This window comes from Gallus gallus, chromosome 25, assembly GCF_016699485.2.
Source record: "Gallus gallus isolate bGalGal1 chromosome 25, bGalGal1.mat.broiler.GRCg7b, whole genome shotgun sequence".
Lineage (NCBI taxonomy): Eukaryota > Metazoa > Chordata > Aves > Galliformes > Phasianidae > Gallus > Gallus gallus.
Window position 1 is genome coordinate 163,972 of NC_052556.1, and position 27,982 is coordinate 191,953.

Sequence of the window (27,982 nt, forward strand, 5' to 3'; positions counted from 1 at the left end):
GCATGCCGGGAACTGTAGTCCGTCCCCGGGCTGCTCCCGCCGTCCCCTGCCGCTGGAGGGCTGCACGGCCTGGCGGGCGCACGGCGGAGCGGAGCGGGGCTGAGCCGTACAGCGGAGATGAACGCGGTGCTCGCCGTGAAGCAGTACGTGTCGAAAATGATCGAGGACAGCGGACCGGGCATGAAGGTGCTCCTGATGGACCGGGAGACGGTGAGCGGCGGGGCCGGGCCGGGCCGGGCCGGGCCGGGCGGGGCGCGGGGCCGCCGTTCAGCGCGCGGTGACGCGGCGCTCCCCGCAGCCCGGCGCGGTCAGCATGGTGTACACGCAGTCCGAGATCCTGCAGAAGGAGGTGTACCTCTTCGAGCGGATCGACTCCCCCGGCAGGGAGCCCATGAAGCACCTGAAGGCCGTCTGCTTCCTGCGGCCCACCAAGGTGAGCGCCCTCCCCGCGGGGAGGTGGGTGGGGCTGAGCCCCTCTGATCGCCGCTCTGTCGCTGTGTGTTCCTTCAGGAGAACGTGGACTATCTCATTCAGGAGCTGCGGAGGCCGAAGTACAGCATCTATTATATCTGTAAGTACGTTCTGTTCAGAGCTTCTGACATTCAGTGGAGCGCCGATGGGAGGCACTGAGCGCCCCTGCGGGCGGAGTGCCACTGAGATGCTGAGAATGTCTGAATTGGAGGTTTTATGTTGTTTAGATTGCCTGATCTAAACGTACCCTTTAATGTATTTATCAGTGGCACAGACAGTGGGACAGAGCGCACCCTCAGCAGTTCCCTGATGGCACTGAGTGGAGTGGTGCAGTTGACACAGCAGAAGGAAGGGATGACATCCAGAGGGAGCTGGGCAGGCTGAGGAGTGGGCCCACATGAACTCAGTGAGGTTCAACAGGGCTGAAGGCACAGTGTTGGGCTGGGGCAATCCCAGATATGAGTACAGACTGGGAGAAGAACTCCTTAAGAGCTGTCCTGCAGAGAAGGATTTGGGAGTCCTGGTGGATGAGAAGCTGGAGACGAGCCAGCAGTGAGCGCTCACAGCCCACAAGGCCAACTGCATCCTGGGCTGCATCAGCAGAAGGGTGGCAGTGGGGCAGGGAGGGGATTATCCCCCTCTGCTCTGCCCTCATGAGGTCCTCATCTGGAGTAGTGCGTCCAGGGCTGGGCCACAGCACAAGAAAAACAGCTGTTGGAGTGGATCCAGAGGAGATCACAAAGATTATCAAAGGGCTGGGGCACCTGTCCTGCAAAGAAGGGCTGAGGGAGCTGGGGGTGTCAGCCTGGAGGAGAGAAGGCTTCGGGGAGACCTGAGAACAGCCTTCCAGTACTTAAACTGTGATTATAAGCGGGAGGGAAATCAACTTCTTCCTCAAATAGATAGTGATTGGCCAAAAGGGAGCACTTTTAAACTAGAGGGGAGATTTAGACTAGACATCGGGGAATATTTTCACTGAAGGTGTGATGAGGCCATGACATTGCTGCCCAAAGAAAGCGTGGGTGCCCCATCGCTGAAGGTGCCTAGGGCTGCACTGGATGGGGTCCTGGGCAGCCTGATGTGGTGGTGGTGGGGCATCCAGCCCATGGCAGAGGGATTTGAACTCTGTGATCTCTGAGATCCCTTTTAACTGAAGCCATTCTATGAAATTGTTTTAGAAAAGGTTACATGTATATAAGATAAAATAGTTAAACTGAAACAACTGATAAGAGATCTGAAAAGAGATCTAAAGCAATGCCATAGTCCATATTCATAGATTCGTAGATTAATAGAATGGCCTGGGTTGGAAAGGACCACAATGACCATCAGTTCCAACCCCCTGCTATGTGCAGGGTCGCCAACCAGCAGCCCATGCTGCCCAGAGCCACATCCATCCTGACCTGGAATGCCTGCAGGGATGGGGCATCCACAGCCTCCTTGGGCAACCTGTTCAGTGCGTCACCACCCTCTGAGTGAAAAACTTCTTCCTCGTATCCAACCTAAACCTCCCCTGTCTCAGTTGAAAACCATTCCCCCTTGTCCTATCACTGTCCACCCTCACAAACAGCCGTTCCCCCTCTGTTTATACACTCCGTTCAAGTACTGGAAGGCCACAATGAGGTCTCCCCGGAGCCTTCTCTTCTCCAAGCTAAACAAGCCCAGTTCCCTCAACCTTTCCTCACTGTGAGGTGCTCCTCCTGGAGAGGTGCTCCAGCCCTCTGACCATCTTAATGGTCCTCTGACCATTTTAGTGGCCCTCCTCTGGACCCCCTCCAAGAGCTCCACGTCCTTCCTGTGCTGTGGCCCCCAGGCCTGGACGCAGTACTGCAGATGGGGCCTCCCAAGAGCTGAGCAGAGGGGCACAATCCCCTCCCTCTCCCTGCTGGCCACCCCTGTTTTGATGCAGCCCAGCACACAGTTGGCCTTCCGGGCTGCAGGCGCACACTGCTGGCTCATGTGCAGTTCTCGTCCCCCAGGGCCCCCCACGTCCTTCTCCGCAGGGCTGCTCTCAAGGAGATCTTCCCCCAGTCTGCATAAACACCTGGGATCGCCCCGACCCAATGCAGCACTCTGCTCTTGGCCTTATTGAACCTCGTTAGGTTTTCATATGGTTTATTCCTGAAAACCTCTGGGATTTTAAAGCTTCACAGTGCTTCATAAACATGAAAGAATTTTGATGCTGGCTTCAGAGTGCCTTTATTACAATGAAAACAGAGAGGGATGAGACGCTGGCCTAAATCTTGAAGGAAAATTGTTTGGAGACAATGTTAACTTCACATTCCAGTGTTGGACTAAACCCAGTACGCAGCATCTTGTAACGCCTGGTGGATCAGGCAGGTGTTCCTCACTCATCCTGTCCATGCTGCAGAATATTCTGCAGGTTTGGAAATGAAGCAGGGTAACCACAGTGGCCTTTCTATTGAGGTGTAACCGTCATCCATGCCAGGTTCTGGGCAATGGTCTGAAGTGGCCTCTAGATGTCATTGTCACCCCGTAGTGCTGGAGGAGCAGCTCTGGGTTGCAGGGGATGGGTTTGGGAACGGTGTGGTGGTGACCTACTGACACAGCAATGCTGAGAAGCTCCAGCTTGTGTTAAGTTGGCCACAGCGTTAAACTATTTAATAGTGCTTGTCTTTTAGCTTTATAAATCTACTGATTACAGCCATGTGTGGCGTTGCCTGATTGAGCAGATGCTGAGCAGGGAGAGGTAAGAGAGACAATCTGCATAGTAATTATGGGTGTGAAGGCAAATGATCTCTGTTGCAATCCACTCCTGCTCCAGAGGAGAATCAGGTCATACTGTGCTGTGGTGTTCTTGCCTTCTGTGTCACTCACAGAGCCCAACTGTTCTTTCCCTGTTGTTTTCTTTCAGATTTCAGTAATGTGATCAGTAAGAGCGATATCAAGGCATTAGCTGAGGCTGATGAACAGGAAGTTGTGGCAGAAATTCAGGTGAATTTTGAATCTTTTAAGTAGATTTCTTAATCCACGAACACTAGGAGGTGAATATACAAGCTAGCAAATACACATGTGGCAATGGGAGGACTCTGGAGGTCTTGAACAGTATGCAGCAACGCTGCAGAAAGCCCACGTGCTCCATTTCTCTCTGCCCTCCAGTTGCTGGAACTACTGCTGGTACTGCTGGCATCTACATTTCACAAGGCTGCTACGTGTTGTCTGTGGCATCAGCAAAGAGCTGTGTACATGAAAAGTACAACAGGAACTGTCAGTGGAGTTGTCAGCAGAAGTGTAAAGATTATGAGTATGTAGGCATGGAGGAAGGAGGAATGATCAGTTAGTGAGTGCAGCGCTTAGGATTTTGATGTTGCCAATACACATGCTCTTGTAGGCTGAATAGGGGTTGGCAGGGCATTAACTGTGTTTGCTTTCACTTGTTGGCAGGAGTTCTATGGAGATTACATTGCAGTGAATCCGCACGTTTTTTCTCTCAACCTCTTGGGCTGCTGCCAGGTATGAAAAAAGCTAATGCTCCTCCAGGGCTCCAGGGCCTTGTTTTATGGTTATGCTGTGGCCCAGTGGCCACAGCAAAGCGGGTGCAGTGGCAGTAGTTGCTCAGCAGGCAGAGTGCTGCGTCCAGCCCAGAACAGTAGTTGGTTGTTAGCAGGAATTGGCAGTCTGGGTTGTGGCCATTGGTGTACCTGTTCCTTTAGTCAAAAATTTAGTCAAAATATAGTTGGAGGGAAATGCAGCTGTATGGGACGAGGGGTTTGGGGATGGCGGATCCATCTGTAATGCAGCCTTTCCTTCTAGGGTCGCAGCTGGGATCCAGCCCAGCTGTCCAGAACAACTCAAGGGCTGACTGCTCTGCTTCTGTCCCTGAAGAAATGCCCCATGATTCGGTACCAACTCTCTTCTGAGCCAGCAAAGAGGCTTGCTGAATGTGTGAAGGTGCGGTGAGCAGTGTTAAGTGAGTTTGGCACCGTTGTTTAATTTTTGTTTAAGGTTTTTTCGTAATGTTCTTTAGCCAGTTCTTGTAAAGTCTTGCATTTACACGTTACGTGGCTTCCGGCAGGTCACATCCCCTTGTTTCTGGCTCCCCCCAGCCTATAAAAGAAGTGAAGGCCCTTATTTCTCACGAGTCCCATTAACTGCAATGCATTACCTCATACCTCTTGGGAGCAGGTGTTGTTTTCTCAATAGGAGTGTAGACTAAGATAGCAGTGCAGCTTGTTTTCCTCCAGCTTTTCATTTTTTACTAATCTGTTACAAAAGTAAGAGGGAACTTTTTCCAGGTATACGTATAGCCAAGTGTGTTTTTTTCTTCCTTTTCTCAACAGCAAGTAATCACTAAAGAGTATGAGCTGTTTGACTTTCGTCGCACTGAGGTTCCTCCTTTGCTCCTTATTCTGGACCGCTCAGACGATGCCATCACCCCACTTCTGAACCAGGTGAATCACCTCAGTTGTCCAAGGGGCTGAGATAGGAGCGTGAGTTCTGGAAGTGCACAGAACCTCGTGGCAGTAGCTCACAACCTGACAGGGCATGGTTTGTATTTAAGGCTAAGAAGTATTGCCCCTGTTCTTTTTGAAATCCTTCTTTTGTCTTGTGGCTCAACGTTCGGTCTGTTGAGCGTGGATTGTGCATGTTGGCTTCAGAGGCAGAGGTGGCCAAAAATCAGATCGTGTACACTTCCATAAGACACACTTTACATTTAGAGTCCTGATGTCTCAGCAGTGTTATTTTAAACAGTGTATTTGTGCAGGCCGCTTGGTAGTACATGAACATACTTACAGAGTGACCTTGTTCTGGTGTATTTCTCTCTCTTTGTTATTGATGGGTGGCAGTATTTTTCTGTGATTTGTTCCTTTGCTGCATTGTAGCTGTGCTGCAGAACCTGGCGTCGGTCTGTTTCTCTGTGGGATATGCTCAGATCTTGAGTCACTCTGGGCTACCTCAGTTGCAGGCAGCGCTTCAGGAAAGTGATGGTGTTGGAGCTGGTGGTGATCCTTGTGCACTGGAGCAATCTGATAGTCAGCAGCCAAGCTCACATCTGGTTTGTAGAGTTGAGGACAGCGCTCAGCATGGGGCACCAAAAGCGTTATCTGCTGCATGGAGATGTTCTGTGCAGAAGAGAGAGTCAAGTGAATGTAAATGCAGTGTCAGGCATGTCAGCACTCTGATCAGCTTTCAGTTTTCTCTCTAAATTAAAATTAGTCTTCCCAGGATAAATATAGTAAGTCACTGATGTACAGGAACACACTCTCCAATTGCTGTGTAAGAAGTGCAGGAGCGTGTAGGAAATTATAGTTTGTAACTGCGGAACCTCTGCAGCCAAAAATACACGTTCATTCACAGGAGGAGAAGGGGGAGATAATGGTGGCAAATAGAGCTGCTGGAACAGGAATATTAATCCCAATTGTTGTGCTTTCAGAGTCATTGCCTTTGAATATACCTGCAGTAAGCACCCTCGGATGGGGGTGGTTTTCCTATATATTCGCAGCATCACTTCTCACAGTGAGATGCCTGTGTGATGGTAACAGAATTCATTTCTGATTGTAATCTTCTGACAAAAGTTTGGGGAGCAGACACTTTGAATCTGCTCTGCTACTAGAGGAATGGAAAGTGACCTTGTTTGAGTTCAGCCTGAAATCTTTTTCAGTGCAATGTGATACCGTACTGAAGTCAATACTTGCCTTTCTCTTTCCCCATCTGTGTCAGTGGACGTACCAGGCTATGGTTCATGAATTGCTGGGGATCAACAACAACCGCGTTGACCTCTCACGTGTACCAGGCATCAGTAAGGATCTCCGAGAGGTGGTCCTGTCTGCTGAGAACGACGAGTTCTATGCCAACGTAGGTGGCTGTGTCTTATGGTAATGTAGGGTGAAAGTCGCTGTGTCACGCAAACATCATCTGATGTATAATAATGCAGCTTTTTGATAGTTTTAAATGAAATCTGGACCAATCACAAAGCTGCTTGGTCAAGTTTGGGTGTCAGATAGATGAGATGGTCTGCAGTGGTACTTAAGTGTTTTGGGTTCAGAGTGTCTGTGTGTTTTAGCTGTATCAGGACTCGTGTTCAAATGGTTTTCTCTCAGATCCCTTCCTTGTTCCACGCAGAACATGTACCTGAACTTTGCAGAGATTGGCAGTAACATCAAGAATCTTATGGAGGATTTCCAGAAGAGGAAACCTAAGGAGCAGCAGAAGCTGGAATCCATAGCAGATATGAAGGTACAGACAGGACTTGTTAAAGCCCATCTGTTGCAGGGTAGTGCAGGTCACTGCTGACTGTACGCCGGCAGTCTGCATTCAGTTCAGACTTCTGCAGTGAGTGATTTGTGGGGGTAGGAACCGCTGTCCTGTGTTCAGCACAGTATTTTTTTACTGGGGGCCAGACCCTGTGGTAGGCCATTCTGCACTGCTGCAGCACAGCCTGCAAGCCTGCTCGCTCTGACTGCTCCCTGAGCTGCAGTTTAGAGCCCCCTGGAATCCAGAAGCCTCACAATTGAATTGATAAGCTCTAGATCAGGTACTTGGCTTAACCCAGTGTGGCTGTGCGGACTTTTATTTGAGCTGGGTCACTTGGCAGCTGCCCACAGCGGGGGCTGCTAATTTAGTCGCTGCTGAAGATTTAAAGAATCCTGGCAATGCCTCTGGAGTTACTTTATGTGTTCTTTTATTTTGAGTGTAAACAAAAAGTAGAACCGAAAATCTCCTCGTAACTGGAGAAATCTTTCAGTCTTTTACTGGATTTGAGGTGCCTGACCATTCATGTACCTGCAGTGGTCTTGCTTATTGGTGGATATGTGCAAGCCAGTGATAAATTGTATAAACTACGTCTTGCTGTCTGTTGCTTTCATTCTGAAGAATGTGTCGCTCTGGTTTCCCCCTCGCAGGCATTTGTGGAGAACTACCCACAGTTCAAGAAGATGTCAGGCACAGTGTCAAAGCACGTGACGGTGGTAGGAGAGCTCTCTCGACTGGTTGGTGAGCGCAACCTGCTGGAGGTGTCTGAGGTGGAGCAGGAGCTGGCCTGCCACAATGACCATTCCAGCGCCCTCCAGGTACCTTGGGCTCAGAACCTAGCTGTGGTCCTTTGAATTTGGATGGTTTGCTCCTGACAGTCTGCTGCTGATGGAAGTTTGATACAGAAAATCAGTAAGAGTTTTGCGTGCAGATGTCCTACAGGGTAGGGATGTAAGATGTTAGGATTACTCTTCTCCTACCTGTTCAGTTCAGATGGGGATGAATCATAGTTAATAACTGGCTTGAGAAGCATCTTTGCAAATTCTATGTTTCACAGTACAACATTCCTTCATTATATGTAGTTGGTTGGGACCTGGCAAGCTGCCTGCATAGGCACCAGTAAAACAAAACTTGGACTCTTATGCAGAAGCTTCTTGTATTTGTTGGGAAGGAGAAGAAATGGAATCCATAACTAAACCAGAGGTGATGGTTTTTATTTCTTTCTTTAAAAATATAAAACAGTGAAAAGCCTTTTAGATATAAAAGATTTCTTTGGTAGAGAGGACTGAAAAAGCCAACAAGAGACTTCTGTTATAGCTGGGTATAGACTGAAGTTTTGACCCCATGCTGGCTTGTTGGATTCCATGACCTGACCTAATATCTGACAGTATGTCAATAATGATGAATTGCGGCTGCTGACTACTGAGAGAAAATAGCAGTATTGTTAAGAGTGACTGTATTATAGAAGAGTTCAACCACCGACTCAGAAAGCGAATCTTTTGTTTTTTTTACAGCTGGGATAGAAGTCACACCATATAACGGACTTATTTACACTTTGATTAGAAAATAAAAAGAAGAATTTTCAACAGATTTGAAGGACAAGTTTTCTTTACCTCTGTTAGTCTGTTCTCCAAGTGGGTGGCTAAGTGATAACATCAGCTCTTCGAGCACTGTCGTCTATTACCAGATCCTGAGCTGATGTATATCAGCATAGACTTGAAGTCATCACAGCTATATAGATCTGTGAGCATATAGATGTGATTTGATAGCTTATATTTGGTAGAATTTTGATGACCAAGTATTGAAGTGGGATTGTAACCATAAAATGCATTTGCTGAACACAACCTCTCATGCTCTCTTGCTAATGCCGTGGTTTGTAGGTCAGGCTTGTGCAGGTTCAAAGTCAAATGTTTGACTTCTAATCCGTCAGCACGTCATGTCTGTGCTGAGGTCTTTGTTTCTGGTGTTACAAGCAGATACTCTGCTGAAGACAGCACAGTGTGAGTGTTGAAACTCAGCACTGGGGTCCGTTTTGAAAAACATTGATCTTTATTGTAGTAGGTTACCTCAGAGTCACTGGAGAAGGGGATGACATGAACTTCTGAGGGGGAGCAGTTGCATGTTACAGCTTTACGGTTAGAGGGATATGTGGCAGTGCTGGAAACTGGATAGAGATGGAGGGAGGTCAGCCCCCACTGAGTGCCATGCTGTGGTGGTAAGGTTGTTAGCTAGATTCACCTTGATGCTAATCCAGGTCTCAGTCTGCACTGAGTAGTGTTTCTGCAGTTTTTATGGTACATAGGCTGCCTACATTTGTTTACAGCCACATGCCTAAAGGGCTCTGTTGTGTTTCTATCAACTGAGAGTGACTGAAAACCATGTAGCAGCTAGAGAATAAATGCAAAATGCAAAAATGGAACTGGTATCTTTCTACATGATAGATCAGTATCTCTTTAGTTGCAGTGCCCCAGGCTGTTCCCTGCTGCAAGGCCACAGACGCGATGAAGAATAACCAGTGCACAAAATAAAGGCAGAATTGTTCTCCCACTGATGTAACTTCAGCAATTGTTAATTTCTGTGGTGGCCTAGGGCCCCCGAGTACAGTACATTTTGGTTATTCTTTTCCCAGTCTCTTATTAATCCTGACATTGTGCATGAGCCTTGAGAGATGAATGGGAGGTTTTGAATCCCATCTCCTTAGATGGACAATGGCTTTTCTGTTTTACAGGCTTCCTGCTTATATAGGCATTGCCACTGTGCTGCCAGCACAGGATCCAGAATGTGGCCAGCAGGCATCTCCGTGGGGCTCTGTCCTTACCCTGATAGGTGAATTCCTGACCTCAACAAGAGTTTCTTCATTAACCTCAGTGAACAGCTCGCAGGCAGGATTTTACCCCATATTTTTGTAACTGCTCTGCCTCAGTGGAACAGATATCAACAAACATAGCTGAATCAGCTCGGTCAATAACAACTGTTACAGTATTGTTTCACAGCTGTTCACTGAATATTTCCGTGCTGCCTCTCTGTTCTGGGAGGTTGAGAGAATGTTGCCAAGATGTGCTGGGATTTTTGGAGTGTTTGAAGGTCATGTTCTCTTGCAGCATGGAAAAAATCCTCCTAGCTGGTTCTGTCCCTGTCTTGGAACTGCCATTTCAACCACTGTGCGACTGGAAGCTCTGCTGCTCTCTTACACTTGAGCCAATACGGGCCGATGTTTTGCTTTTAAGCACAGGGAGGATTGCAGACTTTGTTGTGCCCTGAAGTGTCGAGCCAGTCTTTATCCAGATGCCTACAAGTGCAGTCAGTAGTGCTGCCTCTTCCTTGAGATCCATCTCCAGGCTCGACATTAAGAAGCTTATTGCTCCCACTGCTCACCTGAGCTACCAGCTTGGCTCTGGTGTTTTGTCCTCTGTTAACTTCAGTATCTCAATTGTGTGGCTCTGTGCAGTGATGGAGAATTGTAGAGAGGAAATAAGTACTTTTGTTGTAATGAGAAGGAGTAGCGCTTACATGGTGAATTGTCAGCTCACGTGAGCTATTATATCCTGCCTGCAATCCCTGCAGGGTACATGGCGTGCATCAGGGGTTCTGAATCCTTTCTGGAAATGGTCTCTGCCTTAGCAGACAGACTCTGGGAGATGCAGTCCGTGTGTTTACAATGCTGCCACGTTCTGTTCAGCAGAAAAAGTAATAATCTGCATGTTAGAAGTAAATAACTATGGATTTCTGGTTTTGCTTCTCCAATAGTCATTCTTTGCCTTTCCATGCTTTAATTCTTTCTTTGCTTCAAAGTGCTTTGCTCCCCCCCCCCAGCCCCACACTTCTCACATCTAGAGATTGTCTGAGGCTTTGATGCTCCATCCCCACACCTTCTACGAGAAAACAAACTGCGTAGCTCTGCTAGCACTTTTTCCTTGATGGTTGATATTATGATGGAACCTGTGGGCCAGCTTTTGCTGTATTCAGGTTGGAAAAGGGAAGGGCAGAGATTAAAGGTTTCTACAGGCGTCTGCAGATACCCCATTTGGGAGGGATGCACTGAGCTGGGCTCACTCTGAGGCACATTATGGAGAGTTACAGAGAATTACAGAGAATTCCCAGCTTCATGAAAACAACTTGCAGTCCGTTATACTCCAATAAATCTAAACACAGAGCACATAAGAAGCTCAGGTCTGTTGCCTATGGCACGGTTTAGTTCCGTTGTGTTCCTCCTGCTTGCAATTTTGTTACTAAGCAATGGGCTTGATGTTAGTCTGATTTAATGTGCTCTGAAGGCTTCTCTGTTAATCCCACTTTGTATCTTGCTGCAGAATGTGCGGCGCCTCCTGCAGAACCCCAAGGTGACAGAGCTTGATGCTGCCCGGCTGGTGATGCTCTATGCCCTGCACTACGAGCGGCACAGCAGCAACAGCCTGCCAGGGCTGATGGCAGATCTCAAGAACAGGGGTGTTTCAGAGAGATATCGAAAGGTAATGCAATATTTCTCCTCCTGCTGGATGAATGAGTGGGGCAGGAGGGCACACAGGTGTCAAACTTTTCTTGGTGGAGGGTGCCTGTTGCTTGCCTTAACATAGCATAATACTTTTTTTCTGTTGAACTGCACCACATCTCTCAAAAAGAGCATGGAGCTTGGCTGGGGCCTGTAGGTGTTAAAGGCATAACTAATTACTTAATTTCCATTTCCAAAATCAGTGATATTATGGAGGGTTCAACAAAGCAGAGATGATGTGCTTGCCAGGAGTCTCGACCTGGCGTATGGCATGCAGACGGCCCGGAGCACTTCTCCTTTCTCCTTCTTCCACCTCCTGCTGAATAGGCAATAGCTGTAGCAAGGGACTTAACCAAAACAGTAAGGGGGGCTTGGCTGGGAAGGCAGAGGGTGGCAGAGCTTGACAAATGTAGTGAGCAGCTGTAGAGGAGGTGGAGAGGCAGAATGATGTCACTGTATAGAAGATCTGCTATCACTGCAGAGGACTGTGGGAATGAAAGCCTCTTTCCTTATGCAGGCAGTGCCATGGCACAGTGACTTGCTTCTTGTATTCAGAGAATACTTCTCTTCCTTCTATCCTCTCTTTGGACCGCATTATCTACTTGGGATCGACCTCTCTGACTTCTTGGTCGTTGTTCCAGTACCTCCACTGAACCTGATAGGACAACTGCGTGGAATTTTGTTTCCCGGGCTAATAGCACTCTGGTTTTGCCTCCCCCTGTACAGCTAGTGTCTGCTGTTGTGGAATATGGAGGGAAACGGGTCCGGGGCAGTGACCTGTTCAGTCCCAAGGATGCTGTAGCCATCACAAAACAGTTCCTCAAAGGACTGAAGGTATGGATCTGCCATAGATGAAATAATGACAGCTTTAGTCAAAGCTGCGGTAATGGGGCAGGATTGTTATGCCATGTGTTCTGGCTTTCAGAGGTGTTGTGATCTAGACCTAGGTCTGTCTCCTTGACAAGGAGCCTACATGCTTGATGGCCAGAAGGGTGTGGGGGGGTTGGATGGGCCTAGATAAAAGAGGAACAAAAAGAACAGCGGCAATTATCTGAGGAAAAAACCTTAGGGAAACACAAATTAGTTGGGATTGAAGCTAATAAATCAAATGAATGAAAAAGAGTTTTTGATACTGAGTCTCTGATGCTGCATTGACCACCGGGGAGCTGGAAAGAGACAGAGATCGCGTGGCCTCTCCGTTCTTTTGTCCTTTCCCTCCTGCTGGAAGACAGCAAATAACAAAATGAAGTCTTCTGGTGCTGAGTCTTTTCCTGGCCCGTGGAAGCTGTGGTTCTTTCTTCTCTTCAGAAGACGGAGCTGCCACGTGAACTCTTCAACTCCCACCATGGCATGGTGCTATGAACGTGGAATACTGATGCAAAAAACCATAAAACCATGACACAGAGGTTTAATAGTTTTTTGGAGGTTTAATAGTAAGTGCACTGAACGTCTGAGGTGTAATTCTCATTGTAGGCAATGGAAGTTGGTTGCTGAAAAGCCGCTCTAAATGTTGACTCAGTGGCTAATAGTTGCTATATCCATCGGATGCTGGGGCTCTTTCAGTGTGACTGTGCTGATCAGCTCACTCTCAGCATGCTGCCTTGCTGTATTAATTCTTATCAGAAGCTTCTTTTGCACCGTAGGGTGTTGAGAATGTGTATACACAACACCAGCCTCTCCTTCAAGAAACACTGGATCAGCTCATCAAAGGAAAGCTGAAGGACAGCCAGTACCCCTACTTGGGTCCCAACACCCTCCGTGACAGGTATGTGGGGTTTTGCTGGGCAGCACCTGGGATTGAAAAATGTCTGCTCCTCCCTGTGCTCTCACTTGCTTTATTAGGTGAAAAAAATTCAGGCTTGCCAAAGAAATGTTTTGATCAAGTAGGTATTTCTTGAGCTCTCAGGTAGGTGCCAGGCTATTAAAGCTGACCGAAACACGACATTCTCATTGTAAGTAAGAGCTTAGGTAAGGATAAAGCCACTGCACCAAGCTGCCAGGACGTTTCCATGATGGATTTCAACGTGCCCCCTAACTTCAGTCCATGCCATCTGGCGTTTATTTGCAAAGAACCAAAAATAGTCCAACTGCTAACTCTCCCTTCTGAGCCAGTTACTATTTCTGATTAGAATGGGATGTTGCTGAATATGGCCAATAACTGTAATTGAAAAGAACGTTGGCTGTCTGGTTCTAGCTGACTTTTCTAGAGCTAGGCTAACCTGTTGTCACTGAAGTCATTAAAGATAAATATGGGCCTCAGAGTGAGGGCACTGAGTTGGTAGAGAAAGGGCTACAAGTTCTCTGACAGCTTTCTGTACAAATCACTGATTTGTTGGGTATCTCAGTTTCCTTTCTGTAAATTACATTAAGTTCTGCAGCGTGCTGGCTGGGGGCATTTCTTATTCCTTCTAGTAGCAGTGTCCTTTGAGGGGAAGATCTTGATGTTGCTTTGGTGATCTGTGGTGAGACCACCACAGCTATTCTCTGAACCTTCTCAAATGTTTGCTGAATGCCCCAGGGCTTTATTTGCAGCATTACAACAGTCATCATGCCCTTCACACGCTGCATATGACTGGCTTTTTGTCAGCAGTCATTTGTAGCAAGGCAGAAAATAAATTCAAAGTAGTAATTCTCAACAAATGAGGTGGCTGCTGCAGGGAAGTCTTGAGTTAAATTAAATGTGCAGGTTCGTTTGGAGGTGGAGGAAGTGGGCTTGGGGATCAAGGGGAAGCAATAGGTGGGAGGGGCAGGGGCTATTATTCATGTCTGGCTCTTCGAGATGAACACACACACTGGCCTTCTTCCCACTTAGCCCTGCTTTGGGGCATTTACATCCACCTGATGAAAACAAAAATGTATTTTGTAACAGGGAAGGATCCAAATTCCATGCCAAGCTGATGGCAGGGGATATAAATCGCTTCATTTATGAATTAAAGAAAAAGAATCATACAAGAATCAATTTGTTTGTGTACGTCCTTGGTAGACCGAAACCTACCTGCTTTACTCCAAATTTTCCCTTAAAAAATAAAATGGTGGATTTTGGACAGGGTGGATGGGCGGTTTTAATGAGTGTGAGATATCAAGGCCCCTCCCTAGCAACGGATATGGCAGCAAGAATGCCATCCTCTGTCTCCTTGAAATGAGATGGATTTCAGCCCAACAGAAAGAGATGGAGTGATGGGATCTGAAACAGAGTGGGCAGAACAGCAGAGGCTGCATCCAGGCAGTCCTGACCCTGCTTGCTTCTGAACTAACTAGAAGCAAATGATCTTCTTACCTTTGTTTTCTCATTCTTAGTACCCATTTACATTCTGCTGAGTTGTGTTTCGCTTAGATTCCTTTTTAAATGTTTGAGAGCATGTGGTTATTGGGGCTGTTCCCCTATAGGGAAGTCTTGTTCAGCTTAAGACACGAGAACTCCAGGAATCAAAGGTTCTGTAGCTTTGACAAAACATCGATGCCAAAATACTTTTGTGCCTGGTCTTTATTTGCTTTTTGAAATGGAGGCGCAGCGCTGTGCTGTCTCTTGGGTATGAATATTAAATATCATGAAAATGGGTTCTCATCTAAAGACAGATTCTAGCTATCAGTTTTGGAAGGAAAAGGACTGCTGTACGGTGTTGCCGTAGTGCCAAATGAGTTGAGTGAGGAATTTACATTAAATAGTTCCTCAGAACTTTCACTAAATTGCAGCCCAAGGCAAACTGGGCTATCCTGTCCTCTCACTGTGTTTCCAGAGGATGGTGTTACTGTGACTGGCAGCGGTTCAGCTGCAGGTTGGGGCAAAAGGCTTTGCATTTTTTGATCAAAGTGAGGCAGTTGCTTCAACAGCAGAGAATTTAAAAGGATTCTTTTTAACTGTTTCTTTCTGTATTAAACATCACACTGTTGCGAGGGAGGAAAAGCTCACGGTCCAAATTCATCTGTGGAAATTGGCAGCAGTGAAGGAGAGGGAATCTTTGCAAAACGCTGAGCAGGGTTCCTAGGAGAGAGCAATAAGCAATTCTGCTTTCTTTTGCTTCTCTTTTCTTTCCTGCTGTGTTAAATGTCCTTTTCTAGCATGCCATAACTCTGCAGTCCCCTCTACCTTACTCCTGGAAAGTACCAACTAGAAAAGTTCCTACAGCTCCTTCCCATGGCAGCAGTGTGTGGGAGCCCAGCTGTGTTGTGCTCTGCAGAAGATGCCTCCGAAGGTTTGTGACACGTTCAGAGCGCTGGCTGGGCTCTGCAAAGCCTGCCCTTTGGGTGGAACTTTTGCTTTGTTTATGCTTTGGAATTGCCTGGGAATTTCTCTTAATAGGGCATTTGTTCCAGTGGACCAAATGGGCTTCATGGTGCATACACGTGAGAACTCACTGATACCACCCAGGATATGCTCTGCCTTACAGCCTGAGTGTGATCTTTCTCCCGTGATTTTGTTGAAGGGAGAGTTGCTCTTGAACTGCTTGAGGAGAGGAAGAATTTGGAAGCAGCTCACCATTATAAATGTGACACACATCTGAAGGGATGGGTGAGGTATCTCCTTAGGCAGCAAAGGCAAAATCTCCTTTTTTGGAAACATCAGCTTGCAGCGTGTGATGTGGCACCGTTTAGCTGTGCCCTTTTTCATCTGAGCTCACACAGTACCACCCTAAAGATGATGGAAAGTGGTGCCATTGCTAAATCATGTGTATTATCTTGGGTTTAGTATGGTTGTTGTTGTGGCTTTTTTTTTTTCAAGCCCAAACTCTGACCCTGTCCTTGTTTGTTCAAGGCAGTTGCTTTATCCTCCTCTGTGAAATGCTCAAGCATTTAGCTGTTAGATTGGCAGCAAACCCGAGGAAACACACAGCCACATCCACAAACTGGAGCTGAGGAGCACAACAGCTGGAGGTGGTGTTCCTGTGGATTGCTTTCCCACTAATCCTGTAACAGTCTTGGGGTTTCTTCCTGTTCCAAAATTGCTTATTTGCCCATGGTAGAAGCAATAATTCCTTGGGCACTCCATGAGAACACTGAGATCCTTTTGTTTTTCATGTGGGGTATATACGTGTGTGTTTATATGTGTGTATATATATGTGTGTGTGTGCTTTTTTTCCTCGCTATGGATGTGTGTATATATACGTAAGTGTATATATAAAACCCACCCTACACTTCTGTCTGTAGGGTTTCTTAGTTCAGCCTCCCTTAGCAGTTTGATAGGTAATCCTCATCAGTGCTACATGAAGTATGGCTGTTCCTGGCAGTATTAGTCTGCTTCTGCTTTCATTTAAGCTGGTGGAGGAGTGCTAGGGTAGTGCAGACAGGAACGGTCTCATTATTTGCTGCTGCTTCTCCTGTGTGTACTTAGTTCCTCTTTAACTTGATGTGATTTGAAGCGGACTTCATCTTTTCAAACCTATTTTAACACGTTTGTAAATACCTTCATGAGATACTTCTCTGTTCTTGACCCTGAGGTTGAAAAACTATCAGCTCGTCCCTGCTGTGCCTCTGGGCTTTGCATAAGCGAGAAACACAGTTTCCCTTCCTCAGCCAAGCCTTGTCTCTGTGAAGTGGTTGGGCTGCTAATGCACAGCCACCTCATTCGTGGAGATCCAACATCTTGTTAGACCAATTCATGTAACCCTTAAGTCCTAGGGGGAAACTGTGACCTTGGGACTTAGGGCTGTTGGCTGGGATGAGAATGAGAAGGAGAGTTGTCTTGGTGACAGCAACAGATGATGGCAGATTCAAGGACTGGGTCATGTTAAGATGGTGGGTTGGTGGTTGGACTTGATGATCTTAGTGGTCTTTTTGAGCCTTAATGATTCTGTCATATTTCAGAGGAGCACATGGGAACTGCCTGCACAACTTCTTCATTGAAGTCTTGAGGTCTCTTACAGTTCCAACTCAAAATGCATAAATGATGGTATTGGAGGTCGATGCTGTGGACTTCAGTCTGACAACAAACTGCCTGCTTCATTTCCCTGTTGCTCCTGTGGTCCAGTTAGTAAATATATCTTTACCTGGAAGGTCCGTACTGACCCACAGGACTTTGAGAGCTGTGGCTTTCTCACCTGAAAGGGATTCTCCTAAGAACTGTGGCATTGCCTACTTGCCACGTCTCTTACACATATTGTGATAAAAATGGGTTTGTAAGGATTTTCAATATGATTTTTTTCGTTCAGGCAACCTACAGCTGTTTATCAGATCACTTCATTGCTATGCCTCGCCTTCCCTTTGATTTCCATTCCCAAGAGACTTGGGCACGTTTGCATCTAGTTTTCAAAGCAGCCTGCCCGAATGCAGGCAGAAAGACAAGGTACAGCACTGCTCTGCTCTCTGGGGCTGCTCAGTGACTCGTGCTGTCACTGCAGGGCAGAACCCTCAGTCTGCCTGAGCGAGATGTCTGAACCTGCACAACTTGGGTGTGTGGTTGCTATATATAACCTGCTTATCTTAAGGCTGCAGTGCAGATTTCACAGCCTGTTCCTGCACAGGAGACACAGAGTAGTTCTGCAGAGAAACAAGCACACTGAATCCCAGTATCTGTAAGGGAAGCTGATGCAGCACAGACTGAAATCATGTCCTGTGGTCCTGGCTGCATGGGCTAAGCCATGCACAAGGGGACACTTGCCACTGTGCCCAGAGAGTGCAGGCATAAAGGATCTGATAGAACATGTTGTAATCATGCTGACTTCTCTGCAGAGGATTCCATTCTAAGTCTTGTACTTTCCAGGGAGGCTCTGCAGTAAGTTGCTCACAGGTTTCAGGCACTGAGGCTGCAGTTTTCCCTCTCCACCCCACAATGGCAGTCTGCCTGTGCCTCCTAAAGTATCCTAAAGACCTTGTTTTGACTGCTCAGGGCATGTTATGCTGACCTAACCTAAGCTTCCAGAAAACACCCGTGCCTTGGAAGATTACTGATAACAATGGTCGCTTTGAGGGGGGATTTTTCTTACCTTTCTGCATCCTTTCCAGGGGCAGGGAAGCAGTAGTGTGCACCTGATGGCTAACACACTTGTTTTGAGCCATTCTGATGGTAGAAGCAGTTTTGCTCTTTGTAGGGTTCTCTTATCAATGACAGCTCTTCTGAAGCGAGTTGTTCCTCTGGACAGTAACAGGTGTCAAGGGCTTTCCAGGGTAGCTTCTCAGCAAGGAGTAACCAAAGACAGCGTTGAGGTGCATGCCAGGGTCATCCCTTCTTATGCTCCATTTGCTTTGTCACTGATCCAGAGCTTGCACATAGAAAGCAGATGAACGCCTGCTGCTTTCACCACTGCAGCAAGCAGCTGTGTTCTAATAGAGGTACCTGCTTGGAAAGCAGAGACTGGTTCTGAGACTGCAACAGAAAGTTAATTGTGTTGAGACTTGCCTGTTCTCCAGAGTGAAACGTTCTGACTCCGGCAGGGGATGGTATGCAGCTGACGGGGTGCAATCCAGACCTTTCACTATAGATTCTGCAGAAATCCTTCTTTCAGCTTCTGGTTGGTAGGAAAAGCTGATTTATGGGTGGCAAGCACAGTGTGCTATCCCTGAGAATGGAAAGCTTAAGGAATTGGGGAGAATGGTGCAGGGAAGGTCCAGCTTTCCCTTGAAAGCAGAACGTGCAGAACGTGTGCCTGGTTTTGCATTTTGCTAGATGCAGACACTTCCCATCTCCCTTCCTCCTTTTTCCTCTGTAAAATCCTGTATTTCCGGGCTACTTAGGGAATGTAACCTTGGAGGTAAACCCAAGCATAAATCCTCTGTTCTGTAATCAGCCAGCAAAACTGCAGCTGATCCGTGCCCTTCCAACCAAACCCAGGAGCTCTGGAGCTCCACTGCTGTCCTCGTTTGACTCCAAATTGATCTGAATTTAACAGCCACAGCGGCGTCTCCATCATGCATTAAACATCGGTGATGTGTCACGGTGGAGCTCTGCAGGGATACGGCGTGTGGGTGTGCTGAGGAGGCTGTTAGGACCGGGAGCACGGTGTGTAAATGTTGAGGAGAGACTGTTTTAAAGGCAGCTTCATGGGCTGTGTGTTGTCAGTCTTCAGCCCAGTGCATCACAGAAATGAAACGTGGTCTGGGGAGAGAAACCAGCGGGATTGCTGCCTCCGTGCGCATGGCTGGTACGGGATTGATGCAGTTCTGTATGTGTGTCTTTATTACAGGCCCCAAGATATTATTGTCTTCATCATTGGAGGGGCGACTTATGAGGAGGCACTGACTGTGTACAACCTGAACCGCACCAACCCAGGCGTCCGGGTCGTCCTCGGCGGGACCACCATCCACAACACCAGGAGGTAACAGCCTTATTGCCAGGGATTCCGCGTGCATAACACTGCTGACACAAATGTGAATTGGTGATGCCCGAGGGATCTTCACTGCTCAGTAGAACACAGAAATGTGTGTAAGTGGTCTGAGCCCAGCGCTGCTCATTATGGCTGAGGGACATATTATCAGGCTGAAGGTTTAATGTGTGCTTTGCTGAATTCAAGGGGAAGGAAGTAGATTTGTGTAGGTTTTCGTGCTTATAATTCACCATACACTGTACTGTGAATGAAAAGCCAGTACAGCACACAAGGATTCAGAGCTGACTGTGGTCTCATTGCTTCTGCTGAAATCTGGAGCAATTGCATTTGATAGCAGTGAAGTTAATGTACCTATGATTAGAATGGAGTTCTATGATTTCCCTGCTCGCAGGCTCTCTGCCACCCACGGGCTTGGAGAGCATTGGCCGTGCCTTTTGCATTTCTCCCTGGAGAACTTTCCTTATTGGTTTGTTTTACACTCTGAGCTGCCTTTCCTGGGAGGCCACACAGTTGTGAGGGCTCAGTCCTGCAGGACTGAGTGGGGCCAGGGAGCACTGAGCACACTGAGCTTCACTGATTTCCTGGGCGCTGTCTGAGACATTCTAGCAGCTGGCTGAAAATGTAGACCACGCTGGGGATTGTCTTCAATCAGCACGGCTTGCTGCTAGCCAAACAGAGGCATTTGTTGCACGTCTTACAGAAAGTTCAAGTAAGAAACAAGCTGAAGAAAGTGGGACTACCACAGACCCCTGCCAGAATTTAGGATTCTGAACTTGGTCAGTTTTGGGTTTCTCTATCTTGTTTGCCTCACTTTGCTGACATCTTTTCCTTCCCGTCTCATTGGATGCCTAACTAAGCAGATAATTTACTTTGAAATAGCTTCTGCTCCCTGATTGATGTACTTGATGTCTCTTGCTTCCACTGAACAACATCTGAGCAGAAAGAATGTCCTCTGTTATAGGGTTGCTCCCAGTAATATCCCACCATCTTATTCCAAGAGAATTATTTTCATTCTTGTAGGAAGCAATCCTGCGCCGTGTCTGTGTGAGCTATATCAGGACACCAGTGGTCAGTCACTGCAACAGCCTCCAAAGGACAGTGCTCTCAGAAGGAGGGAATGTGACAGGTGATGTGTCTCTCCCATGTGTTGCAGCAGGAAGTATGGTGAAATCCAAGTCCTTGGAGAGCTCCTGGGTTGTCCAGCAGCTGCTTGGAGCTGAAAGGGAGCACCAGGCTGAGAGGGAAGGGCAGCTCCAGCGTGACCAAGTAGGAGCACAAACAGAATGGTGCTGCACCGGAAGAAGTTGTGCTTCTCAGCATTCAGGATGGCATTTTCAGAGCTGACTAACCACTCTGGGTGCCTCGGCAGTGCTCTGGAGCTCAGGAAGCACACACTGTTAATGCCACAGGCTTTGTATGTCAGAAATACAGCTGCCAGGTGCTTCCTTGATCTCAGTTACTGACAGGTGGACGCAGGTGTGGTGCATAGGCTAAGAACTCGTTTTGGTTTTAGGCCATGTCTGTGCACTGTTGCTGCATTAGAGTGCGGTGTGATATTTTTAACAGCCCTGCACTTTTGCCCTTCCTTTTCACGCCTTCAGGCTCCGAAGCTGCCTACACAAAGCAATAACAACTCTTATGCAAGGCGTTCCAGTGGTTCTCATCATCACTTTGCTAAGAAAAAATGCCCAAACCCACCAGATTCCCACTCCAAAATTTGGCCCTTTCTTTGGTTTAATATCAGCTGATGAGAAAGCTCCTGAGCCTGGTGATAGCTCAGAAGCAAATTACTGTCATGAACTGGGTTACAGAGGCAAGTCTGTATTAGCCCACATATCAACCAGTGCCTGCCCAAATTACCAGGCTTCCTCAACCTTCTGCTTTCCAGAGTGGCCTTTGAACTAAATCCCGTGCTAGCCAGACCTGGAAATAGTAAGAAAAGGAGCTGCTTTTTACTTAGGAAACGAAAGAAATGAATCGTTGTCTTGTAAGGATGCAGATGAACTGGTTCATGTTCAGCCTGACATCCAGTGCAACCTCTCAACCTCTCGGTCTACCATTGCATTTTGAGGCTGATTTTGACATCTGCCAACAGTCCTGCATCAAACCTTAACCAGCGTCTGTGCTGAGAACCTGGATAGCGCTGTCATCACGCCATACTAAAAACAAAAAACCAGGGCGAGGATAGGAAGATGGCACAGCTTTTCACTCCAGATTGGAGGCCGAGACCTGCCCTGCAAGGGTATCAGTGCAGCACATTCAGCAGAAACTGTCAATGGGGGAGGGAGAATGGAGGAAACCTCCCGGCAGCGTTTGGTCTAGAAGGAAAACGAGCAGGACAGGTGAGAAGGGATGGTATTAGTTGTAGGTTCCCACCCCAGCTCTGCTGCTCACCTGTTAGGTGACAGTAGGCAACTTTCTGCTTGGTCTGTTTGCACCAGAAAGTCTCTGAGCTTTGTGAAATTCAAGATTTGCAGCTACGCTCCTTAGATTTGTGCTGTAAGGAGTAACATTAGCTAGCTGGGGCTTCTACCGTGACTGCGTTTTGGTGCAGCCTCTGAATTATTTACAGAAAAACCAGGATAGTGTATCAGAATTTGCATTTCAAAGAATGAAGTGAAAGAAAAAAAAAAAGAAAGAAAGAATTTAAAAAGGCTGTGGCTTTGTAGGGGGTGAATGGTATGGGGTCCTGTCTGGGAACACTGAGATGAGGGCTCTTGGGAGAGCTGCTCTGAAAATAGCCCTGTCCCAGGTGAGCTGCTTTTCCCTCGTGGCTTGAATTAGATTTCCTGAATGACGAAAGGCCACTCTGGTAACAACAACAGAGCTTCCCAGACAAAATACTTGGTGCTTTTCAGGGGATGGCTGATGCTGTGCAGGAGGAGGAGCAGCATGCAGAACAGAGCGAGCCGGCTCCCACCAGCTACCTGAGAAAAGGAGGAAGGTTTCCTGTCAGCAGCAATCGTAGCAAAGCATATGAGGATTTTGGCTATATCAGCAAATACACCAATATGTGAGCAAACCTAGATTTGATGGTGTTCCAACTCCTCCAGTAATCCATCAGCCTTCCTTTAATGAACCGCTGCTTATTTCTGCTGGATTAGGGCTGATATGTCACAATAAACAGGGAGATTTTGATATTAATGCGAGGAGCAGCCTGTGTAAGCACACTAATCCCTTGCTTTCATTGTTCTTACAGCCCAACTTAAATTGTGATCAACATCTGTGTTTATGGAGTGGGGGATGGCTTAGGGGGCATCCATCTGCATTCTCAAGGCAGGCACAAAGCCCTCAGAGCTGGTTGTGCTGTTACAGCTCTGTATTGGTGAAAAGCTTATTTGTGGAAGAGACCATCCATGTTGTCCAATGGGATGCTTGAAAGTGTGGGGGTGAAAATGCTCCTTTACACACCGTGTTTGCAAAAGGTCTCAAATTGGGCATAGGAAGGACCTCTTTTAAGTTTCCTGATGCTACATAGTGATGTCTAGGAGAATCTGCCCGTGTTGATCTGTATGGATTTATATCCATATATATGCAAAAGAAGAGCAGGCATTTAATAGCAATGCCCATATTCTGAAGTGAGGCATGTAGTCGGGATTCCTTGTAGATAAAGCAGGTTAGAGGCTCTCTTGCTGGAGATTATTCCTTGATTTAACAAACTAACAGACAGCCCCTTACCACTCGGCGTAGGGAAGTACGCTGTTACTTCCTGTAGCTGCCTGTTACTTCGGAAATTTTGGCTGCCCTACTAAAAACACTTCTGTTATGATGTGATTTTGAGAAGGATAAGGAAGGGCTTTCCTGTACGATGCCCAGGCAGTGCACCTTGCAGAGCTGTGCCCCACGGAGGAGATCGCAGATCTGCACTGTGTGTGCTGCGTGCATCTCTTCTGCTCGGTGCTCGGCCTGTGGCTCCTCTGCTGCATCTGCCCCCGGGCAGAGCCACCTGGTGCATGAAAACGTGAGCACAGAGCTCCTCTCTGTGTGCTCCCAGCGACGTGATGAGCTGTAATGAGAGGCTGAGGATTGTTAATTGTGTGTTCTTTTGAGAAACACGTGTGCAATATGTTTTGAAATTACAGTTACGGTGAATGCGAGAGTTCATTCTTGACTTGATTCCTGGCCATAGCAATTACTGAGGAACACAGATAAATTTGAGCAGATCTGTGTTGAAGTTAAGTTGAAGTGTTAAATCTGTGGGTTCCCAGGGACTTTCCCCTTGGAGGATTTCAGTACACTGTTGTGTTTGTGGAGGGGCCGTGTGCTCATACCAAAGAGCTCTGGAGCCTGTGGCTCTGCTGTGGCTTTTGGGCTAAGGAGGGACAGCAAAGTGTGTAATTATGGGGCTGTGGAGCCCAGTACGTTTGGCTGAGAGCTGGAGAGCTGCTGCCACTTCCCAAAGAAAAAGCACTGTGGTTCCTTGCTGTTGGCAAACAGCTCCAGCACCAGTCCCATGGGCGCACAGCTTTGCTTCTTCTGCACAGCCACCTGGATTGCAAGGGAATTTCACTAGAGAAGGGGTTAAAAGAGATCAATAGTATCTAAAAAGGGATGAATGAGACCCAGAGAACATCTGGTGTGTGGGGCCGACTCATCCAGAGCACAGGTTAGGCAGAAACCTGCTGTGACTAATCCGAGGGGATGCCAGCCTGACCCACTTACCCACTTCCAGCAATAGCTCAGCTGTCTCTTGGTGCCAAAATCACCCAGCCCAGCCCATGTTGTGATGCTGGTGCCCAAAGGGGAGCGCCCACACCTGCCCTTAGGATCCTGAATCTGGAGGGAAGAAGGTGTGGGAGCAGGTGGAGGCATCCCTAATCCCCTCTGTGCTTTTGTGTTCTTCCTGTGGTGTTTACAATGGGGAGACCATTGTGTGGGAGGTGCTTGGGGGTGGTCGCCATGCTCACTTTTAAGACCTTTCTGAACCTTTTCACCATAACAAATAATCAGGAGTCCCCTTTAAAAGGAAAAGCAAGTCATTCTCTGTTGAGAACTCAGTCTGCGTGGCTCTGATGCCTAAAAATAAAGCTGTAGGAGGGATGGCTTTGGCTGTAATCGCCATGCTGGTGGACCACAGCAAAACACACCTCCTGTACATCAGGCTGCTGCCCTCAAGAATGCGTATTTCTGAGCAGTGCAGGCTTGGGATCTGCAAATTGGTGCAGGCATTTGCATGATTTTTTATTTTTATTTTTTTTTAATTTTTAGAAACTCTCAGGTTTCACAGCCCTTGGCAGGTTGACCCCTCTTACCCCACTTGTAGGGGAACAGAGATTCTGTAGGATTTGTGGTGTATCCTGATTTTTATTTCTATTTATTTATTTACTTACTTACTTCTTAAGCATTAATGTTAGGATAACTCGATCAGCATATTGAAGGCATGAGTCAGCCTGGGAGCTGGTGGTAGTGTACAGCGCTGCCAGAATAACCATCCTCCTGGTAACACAGCCTCATCAGAGCTCACGTGGCAGCGTTGCTGTGATGTAGCACAGTGCCCAGCAGCCTCCCAGGCTGTGCAGAGTGGTGGTGCAAATAGCCATGGTCCTGCCTGGTGCTCACGCAGCTCCTGCTTGGCTTTGCAGGTGGGAGCACTGTGCAAAAGCGTGGCAAAGCCTATAACTGAACAATAACAATGCAAGAAGCTTTACAGAATCACTCTTTCAAATCCTGTTCTTTTATTATTCCTCTTGAATTAGTCTCAAACCTTAACCCACTTCTAGACCTATTTAGGCAAGGGTGCTCCCCTCGCTCACCATCCTTTACTTGATTAAGCTGCACTGTGATTTGTGCAGGGGCTGAGGCTGCTGGAATGCAGTGTGCTGCAGCTGACCTTGGGTGAGCTCCAGCATATAGCACAGAGCAGGTACCTGCTGCTTAGCCCTCTCTGCACACCCATCCACCCCAATAAGGAGCAGCTGTGTGCACATGACAGGTGTAAGCCTGGAAACTAAACCACCGTGGCATGTTTCAGGGATAAAATTGGCCTTTGAAGACTGCCTGGTGACAGAGTGGGTGAAATTAATTTTGCAGACATATCGAGGTAGAAATCTCTCTCGCTGCATAACCAAGGAGCCACAGTCCTGCCTGCAGCAGGAGTTTGGTGCTGGCAAATAGGGCTGCCTTTGCAGCAGTCTTGTCTGTACAAGGGCTTTAAGGTGCTCTGCAAGCAAGAATGGGATTTTTCACACCGTCACACGGCCTAACTCTGCTCTTAAAGACATAACGGGGAATTTTGCTGTGGTTTAAGTGGAAATAGGTTTGGGCTAGGACACAGTGGTCTTGTAAGCTCAGATTTCAGTGTCTCGGTCCCCAGAACAGGGCACAGCACAGACCCACCTGTCCAGGTTCCTGCCTGCTCCAGACTTTCCCCCTCCAGTTGGCCAGCCCCAGCCCCTGATCCTCAGCACAAGGGTCTGCTGAGGAGCCCAAATGTGTCCCTGAAGGAGTTGTCCTTTTGTTTTCCTATGGAGCCATTGCTCCCATGCGTGGCTGAGCCAATTGCTTGGCTTTAGGTCCTTGGGGCCCAAACCTCCCTTAGGAAAATCAGAGAGAGAAGGCACAAGGATGAAGCTTACTTTGTCCTTAAGCATTTTACTTAGTCCTTGAGCTCTGGCTGGATTAATGCTTGGTGCCCAGAGATTTCCATGGGGCTCATTAGTTGGATTGAACCATAAAACATGGTTCAGACAGGCTGAAATCAGAGTGAGGATCTCAGGCAGGTGGGAGCCCTGCCTGAGATCCTCAGGGCTGAGATCCTCAGGGCTGAGAGGAGGCTGAGCATGACCCAGGGCTGCTTTCGGAACGCCCTGCTGCAAAATGCCAAAGATGCTGCAGCGGGAGGTTTCCACCCTGCCTCTTCCTGCTCTCTCATCCTCACAGGAAGGCTGGGAGCAAGCAGAAAACCAAGCCTGAGCTCTGTCCTTCCTGGGTTTGTTGCCAAGAATCAAACGGGGCTGCCAGCAAACCCAGGTGCTGAGCTGAGCTGGGAGTCAGGAGCCCATTTTGGGAGCCTTATGGGATGGGGCATTTAGGGAGGAATGGAGCTTCTCAGTGGAGGTGGTCCTTGCTGGCTGCCCAGGTTTTGGTGCCCAGGGAGCACTCCTTGATGTGGTTCAAAGGCCATGTGGTTGCTTTGTGCTGGCTGGGAGACTAACCTGAGCTTTGCTTGGCAGCTTCCTCGAGGAGGTTACAGCTTCAGGTTTCCGCGGCCGAAGCACCGAGAGCTCCCATGCTGCACCGAGGCCAAGCAGCAGGCGGTGAAGCTCAGGGCAGTTCCTGCCTCCCTCATCCTCTGTGCTGGCGTTGGTGCCTACATGGAGGAACGTGCCCCAGACTGCAGCACCCACACCTGTCTTCGCTCTGACGTGGGACTCTCAAAACATCCCTCTGCAAACACTGCGTGTCTGCTGCGATGCTGCCCTGAGGCTCTGCTGTGCCGATGTGTCCAGACACATGTGAGTCCCCTAACGAACATCCAGTGACGTGGCCCAGACCTTCCTGTGCATCTCTGGAAGGTGAAGCTGATGGGCACTGCTCTGCTCAGTTGTCTGTATATTTTGAGTCCTATTATATAACCGATTTTGGCTGAACCTCTTTTCTATTAAAGAGTGCCACTCCGTGCTTCATCTTCTCCATTAACTTCTCTTTACTGTAAGAAACCTGCACCACTCAGTGCCCCTTTCCTCGCTCCCACGTTCTGAAAAAGTGTTGTAATTTCTATTTAACAATAAAAATTACTGTAGCGGTAATTGAACGTATTGGGTTTGAAAATAAATAAGAACACTGCAATGATGGAGCAGAGCTGGGGGAGGAGGTGGCCAGTTGGCATTCTCCTCAGCATGGAGCTGAACCAGGACAGACAGATTGACAGTGCTGCAGTCCCAGCAGTGCCTCCTGCCAGGAGCATCCAGGGGAGGTGTGCAGACTCTCTGTCCCTTCAAGAGGAATTGTTTTTTTTTTCAAAATTACGTTTAATTTAGGTACAGGAACTGTGAAAAGCAGCACAGGTTGAGTTGAAACAGACATCAGCAGAGCGGATGCGTGGTTTCTGGGAACGTCAGCTGCCAATGAGCACGGCTCTCCTTATCGTCTGCCTTCCCGTAATTAAGTAAGACTGAACCTCCCATTCCCTGAGAGATCTGCAGGGCTGCTGGATGGAAAGTGCTTGAATTCAAACTCATTTCTCTGGCTTAATTCCCTGAAGCAAGGTCACTTCAAGCCTGGGCGCCTGTCCATCCAAAAATCTTCCTGCAGTGCTGAAGGATTGATGTTTCATGCGCCACGGAGCTGCTCCAGGGCTGCTGCGTGAAAACAATGGGGTCAAGGCACAGGGCAGAGTTCCCACACACATCATTAGGGAGCGTTTCCTTCCTAACTCAGGACTGTCGGCATTGTGGTCAGAGGGACTGGGTCCTGGAGGGGTTTCCAGTCCGTCACCTTCATCCTGGCACTTAGGAAGCTGACACATTTTTGCTGCTTTTAGGACAAATGCCCTGGAGTGCCACGGTCCACGTCGGGCAGTGGGGTTGCTGCAGTTCTGCAGGCAGGAGGTGGG

General features: G+C 47.9%; 1 protein-coding gene across 4 annotated transcripts; it reads left to right on the forward strand.

The window, feature by feature from the left end:
* Window positions 1-48: 48 nt before the first annotated feature.
* Window positions 49-27,176, forward strand: VPS45 (vacuolar protein sorting 45 homolog). 4 transcript variants are annotated; one of them, XR_005841796.2, is made up of 16 exons: window positions 49-210; window positions 299-433; window positions 511-571; window positions 3,344-3,423; window positions 3,874-3,942; window positions 4,243-4,380; window positions 4,770-4,880; window positions 6,151-6,285; window positions 6,553-6,666; window positions 7,332-7,499; window positions 10,992-11,150; window positions 11,897-12,004; window positions 12,814-12,935; window positions 19,288-19,419; window positions 20,449-20,554; window positions 26,601-27,176. XR_005841796.2 is itself a non-coding variant. In NM_001031593.1 (16 exon segments), coding segments are annotated over 10 exon segments (1,134 nt in total). In that variant the 5' UTR covers window positions 73-210; window positions 299-433; window positions 511-571; window positions 3,111-3,178; window positions 3,344-3,423; window positions 3,874-3,942; window positions 4,243-4,323; the 3' UTR covers window positions 20,477-22,062.
* Window positions 27,177-27,982: the final 806 nt, after the last annotated feature.

Excerpts from the sequence above, each read along its gene's own strand:
- VPS45 (XM_040652368.2), top strand. The coding sequence starts at position 118 with ATGAACGCGGTGCTCGCCGTGAAGCAGTACGTGTCGAAAATGATCGAG. Across the intron at positions 7,500-10,991 it reads ACCATTCCAGCGCCCTCCAG|AATGTGCGGCGCCTCCTGCA; the intron begins GTACCTTGGGCT and ends ATCTTGCTGCAG. Across the intron at positions 12,005-12,813 it reads AGTTCCTCAAAGGACTGAAG|GGTGTTGAGAATGTGTATAC; the intron begins GTATGGATCTGC and ends TTTGCACCGTAG.